A 6,000-nucleotide genomic window follows, 5' to 3' on the forward strand; every position below is an offset into this window, starting at 1 on the left:
GTTTGTTTGCCAAGGACAAATTGCCCTCAATAAGACATTTATTTAATTTATTCATTTACATTTTAGTCATTTAGCAGACGCTCTGCAATCGCCATGCGCTACCAACTGAGCCACACGGGACTGCGTGGAGAATCAATATGTTCTGAATTCATTATTTCATTACGATGGGGACCAAAGCGCAACAACACACAAATACAGCACCAAGAACACAATCATACAGTAGATAACAAGATCTGTGGAGGAAGCATGGACCAGGAGGAAAAACAAGGTCAATGTTACCTTTACAATTTCATCACCTTGAATCACACTTTTCCTCAGATGGGTTGCCAAATGAGAACAAACTAGGCCTGAGTGAAAATAGCAGGGGGAACATTGTGCAACTATCTCCCCCATAGATAGGAAGAGAGTGGTTTGACCTTACCTTGCCATCCTGCTCCTCAAACACGGACTGGTCCACGTTGCAGGCAAATAGGGAGGTGGGTAGGTCGTTGAAGTCGGTGATCTGATGGAAGCTGTCACCCAGCGTGGAAACTCCCACAGTGCTTTGCAGCACCAGCAGCTCCTCTCCTCCCAGTAGGTAGACCCGCTGGTAGAACGTGGCTTTTCTCAGGTTGGAAAATAAATGATCCCCCTTCATGGCTAGAGACAGAGAGAGAGAGAGAGAGAGAGAGAGAGAGAGAGAGAGAGAGAGAGAGAGAGAGAGAGACAGAGAGACAGAGAGAGAGAGAGAGACAGGGAGAGAGAGAGAGAGAGAGAGAGAGAGAGAGAGAGAGACAGAGAGAGAGAGAGAGAGAGAGAGAGAGACAGAGAGAGAGAGACAGAGAGAGAGAGAGAGAGAGAGAGGGAGAGAGAGAGACAGAGAGAGAGAGAGAGAGAGAGACAGAGAGAGAGAGAGAGAGAGAGAGAGAGAGAGAGAGAGAGAGAGAGAGAGAGAGAGACAGAGAGAGAGAGAGAGAGAGAGAGAGAGAGAGAGAGAGAGAGAGAGAGAGAGAAAGAAAGAGAGAGAGAGAGAGACAGAGAGAGAGAGAGAGAGAGAGAGAGAGAGAGAGAGAGAGAGAGAGAGAGAGACAGAGAGAGAGAGACAGAGAGAGAGAGAGAGAGAGAGACAGAGAGAGAGAGAGAGAGAGAGACAGAGAGAGAGAGAGAGAGAGAGAGAGAGAGAGAGAGAGAGAGAGAGAGAGAGAGAGAGAGAGAGAGAGAGAGAGAGAGAGAGAGAGAGAGAGAGAGAGAGAGAGAGAGAGAGAGAGAGAGAGAGAGAGAGAGAAAGAGAGAGAGAGAGAGAGAGAGAGAGAGAGAGAGAGAGAGAGAGAGAGAGAGAGAGAGAGAGAGAGAGAGAGAGAGAGAGAGAGAGAGAGAGAGAGAGAGAGAGAGAGAGAGAGAGAGAGAGAGAGAGAGAGAGAGAGAGAGAGAGAGAGAGAGAGATGAGGGTGAGCTCAGTCCAAATGCTGTGATGAATCCTTGCAGAGAGTAATGGTGGCTTCAAGGGTGGAGGAAGTGGACAGTCAAACTGTCCTTCGTACCAGTTCAATGGGAAGGCTAACTGACCACTGATGTTACTGAATAATGGAGCTCAAACTCAGTCCGTTAAATACACACAACTAGTCCTGCACTGTTGGTTTGCATCTCTAGCTCATGTCCTATAATAACAAATGTGTTCTGAGACTAACCTTCCAGGCTGTTTTACTATGACATCATCTTGGTTATGAACCCCTGTACCCCCACCTCTCCCTCCCTCCCTCCCTCCCTCTCTTACCCATCTATATTTTCTCATATATCTAAAGTGAACCTAGCATGATTCAGATGAAATGGTGATCTGATTAATCAGACTGGTTATAGAGTCTTTTTACACTCTCTCTGCTCTCACAACTACTGATGCCTTCTAAAACACTCCACAGGAAAGTAAAAGAACAACACTGAGAGACAGACAGGCAGACAGAGAGAGAGACAGGCAGTCAGAAAGAGAGAGATAGAGAGATAGAGAGAGAGAGTCGGAGCGAGAGCGAATAGAGAAAGAGAGTGTTTACCTCTCTAAACTCCAGCCAACAGATGTTAATCTCTGGCCCAGGTCAGTAATATTCTGGCAAAAGATTAGGTGATGGGTTTACGATGGGTGCTCCCACAGAGGTGTAATGGGGGAAGGAATGGGGATGGAAGGAGGAGAGATGGAGAGGAGTGGAGGAGAGGGATGTGGTAGAAAAGAGGAGAGGATAATTGGAGGGTGAGAGGGTAGAGTAGAGGATGGAGAGAGGTGGAGTAGGGGAGTAGAACAGAGATAAAAGTGGAGAGAGGAAGGGAGGGAGGTGGAGGTGAGAAGGAGATAGGGAGAAGTGGAGGAACAAGGGGCTTGTCACACCTTCCCGTCATTAATACACCCCGACATGTCCAGTCCACCGGCAAGCCAGCACTGTCACCACATGGTTATTTTAGGATCAATAGCCCATCACCTGTCACACACACACACACACAAACACACACAAAAGGCTATAGATAGTGGCTGTCTGGATCATTCCTGGCCTGTGTAAACGCTGCTATAAATAGCTGCAGAACTAATGAAATGCACAGATCGCTGGGGCACCTGATTAAATTGAAGTGTTCCAGACCAGTAGGGCCTCGTTTCATTTCAATATCAGAAGCGTGCCCTGTGGTCTAAGACAAGGCTGTTAGTGAGCCCAAAACAAGAGCACGCGCACACACACACACACACATACACATACAGATGCTCTTGCACACACACACTCACGGACGCTAGCTCTCGACTCACACGCAAACACACGGATGCTCTCTCTCTCGGACACACACGGATGCGTTCTCTTTCGCTCACACACACAGCCATTTGTCTCTGCTGTCTGTCTCTGCTGAAGGGATGTGTGTATGTGTTTGACAGTCAGAGTGGAACAGGCCTAGAGAATAGAATGAATCAGACACAGTATTCCATTCATGCATTCAGAACTGTGAGTCAGCCTTTGATGTGCTGTCTGTCTGTCAGTCAGTCAGTCTGTCACCTGTATGCTTGTTCACTCATCATTTCAGATGAAATATGATGGATTCAGATTCAATATATTAAGCACTGTAGTTTTCAAATAACCTGAATGATAAACAAGGCTTAATGTAAATTATCTCATTATCAATGCAACCAATGGACCACAATCAATTGACCATCGAATTACTGTTCTGCAAACTAACTAGTGCTAACTAAGCAGCAAGGAACATTCGACAAACCACGAGGTAAATTGTTAAAATCATTAGGCATTATTGATTGGCCCATTGTAGAATATTTCAATTGTCACTAGTTCCATTTCACTGACCTCATGGCTGGATGGTAAACACATGCTTATCAGAGCACCGACAGAGTAATGGATGATAGTGGTGGTGATGTAGCCAGCATCACATGGCTTGACAAGGATAAACTTTAGCTCAGAAACCCACCTGATGAATGTGGTCACTAACGTACCATCGTATCAATGTGCAACAACAACAAAAAACATGTAGGATTCAATAGTTCATATTATCTATAATAAAGTGCAGTGCGATATTGATTACTGAATGTTATGACCGTATGCGACACAAGCACTGAAAAGGCATGCTTTATATCACAGTAATTACAAAATCCAACCAGTTACTGACTGTCTATGCAACAGTTAGATCAGGAATGTCTCATCCACACCGCACAGGAAAGCAACAATATGAGGCAAACATACTCGTTCAGACTTTCAATGAGTCATATCTGCAGAGGTTTAACCAAGAGCAACCTGTTGATGTCAGAGGGGAAAATGTCTGGAGGGCCCGCGCTTTTGCTGTCAGAATACCACAACGTTCTCATGGGAAAGAGAAAAACACCCGAACACTGCGCTTGACATGAGTAGCCTTCCAGCACCTCACATTTTCTATGGCTTGAGCTCCTGTTCCTCTTACAGAATATTAGTTCAAAAGTATCGTGGAGCTCCTGCACCTTAATATAAACAGCCCCGCACCCAAAACGAGTACCGGCATCTATTTCGGTCCAAGTCGAGCACTGCCGAATCATACCTGACAGCCCACCTCAGGTCGGATACTAATAGGCTACATGTACTTTTCATGGAGGCTGTTGAATATTGAATAATAATAATAATAATAATTCAAGATTAATAGACAAGTAGTCTATAGACAAATAGACAAGTATTCTTAAACCTTACATTCAATTGCAGCAGTATTCGCCAATAAATCCATTCTGCTTGCAATGTTACAAAATACTCAATGGTGACTGTCTATCATGTTTAAAGAAGGTGAGTGCATTGACAGCTGGTATTTCGGTCTCAGAACGGTCAATGTCACTAAAGCATCCTAGGGGTTACATTGGGGGAGTGGAGTAACATCACCTCTAAATTGCCAAGCAACATAAATTGAAGGTAAACTAAACAGATTTATACATATGAAAAATAATATAGCATAGCATACGTTATTCTCAAAGCAGCCAATTGTGCAGGTCAGCACAGTTGCATCGCTAACAAAATCCCAAATGTAGGCTAACCTCTATTCAAACTCGTTCTCTCGCAAGTTAGAGCACTTTCTCACCCGCTGACTTTACCCTATCCACACCCCATAGCTTCAATGCAACGCAAGCGACACTTTGCATCACTGTCAATTTTCCACAGAAACGCGATCTGCGAAACCGGAGTCGCCATCGCTTCTCTCTACCTGTATGTGCAGTGTGTATCGGTCGGACTGGCGTGTCTTCAGCGTTGCCTCTACCTCCTAACTCTTCTTCGTGAATCAACCTTGCATTCCAGCTGCGAGCCGATATTATCCTGACGTTTTTGCAGACAGCTTGACTCACCAATGACTGGCCTGCTGCATCCAAATTATATTTGTGTTACCCAGTAATGAAATACAGCTATCACCACAGGGGGCATTATTTGACCAATAGTCTAGGCTACTCCGGAGCGGAGGGTCTAAAAAAATAACTACAAATGAACGTCAGCGCTTTCTTTCGCGCGCACTTGCAGGCTGGTGTGGTGTTTGCTGGCTTCATGTAGAATCAAATCAAACATGTCTGATGACATTTACTGCGGTCATAGGCCACGCAAATAATGTGCAGTCGATATTTGACAATCAGATGCCAGTGCAAGAAACGTATTTGTTTCGGTAAGCTAATGATTGGTGTCATTCATAGGTGGCAGTTGTCTGGGATATTTTAGCCCTTTGAACTCTGAGCATGTTTGTTCATTGAACACTGACATTTGAAACAGCTGCCATGCATGTGTTATAGGCCTATAGGTAATGATTCATCACCATTTTGAAATGCATAACCAGACTGTCACTGCGTTTGATGACAGGCTATCAATAATTTATTTTAAAAATCTAATTATTAAACATGGTTGGTCACATTTTTAAAAATGTATTTCACCAGGAAAAGACCCTTGAGGTTAGAAATCTCTTTTGCCAGACACACTCAAGTGTGTGTCCAGTAGCCTAACTTTATAATCTAATCAACCTCTATCTTCACTCAATGTTTTCAATAGGACCATTTCATTAGGCAGGCATCTTTCCTCTTGTAAACAAGTCTAAACTTGTGACCTGGCAGATGCATAACTATTACAATAGGCCACTGTCCACTAATGGCCATTACTGGTGATCTCAGGGGCCGATCGATGGAAGCCCTTTGTAGGCCTACTATAATTACATCAATGAACACACACACATTTCAGAATAGCTTCAGCATTTAAGAGTAGTCTGGGCCTGAATATTATTTATTTTTTCCCCGCTATTTTACCAGGTAAGATGACTGAGAACACATTCTCATTTGCAGCAACAACCTGGTGAATACTTACAGGGGGGAGGTGGGGGATGAATGAGCCAATTGTAAACTGGGGATTATTCCGTGACCGTGATGGTTTGAGAGCCAGATTGGGAATTTTAGCCAGGACACCAGGGTTAACACCCCTACTCTTACAATAGGTGCCATGGGATCTTTAATGACCTAAGAGATTCAAAACACCCATTTAACATCCCATCCGAAAGACG

General features: G+C 44.4%; 1 protein-coding gene across 2 annotated transcripts in view; it reads right to left on the minus strand.

The window, feature by feature from the left end:
• LOC139415168 (calcipressin-2-like) overlaps window positions 1-4,969 on the minus strand; it is a 136,812-nt gene extending 131,843 nt beyond the window's left edge. The window contains exons 1-2 of one of the 2 annotated variants that reach the window (XM_071163048.1): window positions 4,675-4,969; window positions 422-639 (exon numbers count right to left, since the gene is read on the minus strand). In XM_071163048.1, the coding sequence (XP_071019149.1) occupies window positions 422-637 (216 nt within the window). In that variant the 5' untranslated portion in view covers window positions 638-639; window positions 4,675-4,969. Of the gene's footprint in view, window positions 1-421; window positions 640-2,353; window positions 2,371-4,674 lie in introns of those variants that run through there. The other variant, XM_071163049.1, reaches the window with a different exon arrangement.
• Window positions 4,970-6,000: the final 1,031 nt, after the last annotated feature.

Source organism: Oncorhynchus clarkii, chromosome 8, assembly GCF_045791955.1.
Source record: "Oncorhynchus clarkii lewisi isolate Uvic-CL-2024 chromosome 8, UVic_Ocla_1.0, whole genome shotgun sequence".
Classification (NCBI taxonomy): domain Eukaryota; kingdom Metazoa; phylum Chordata; class Actinopteri; order Salmoniformes; family Salmonidae; genus Oncorhynchus; species Oncorhynchus clarkii.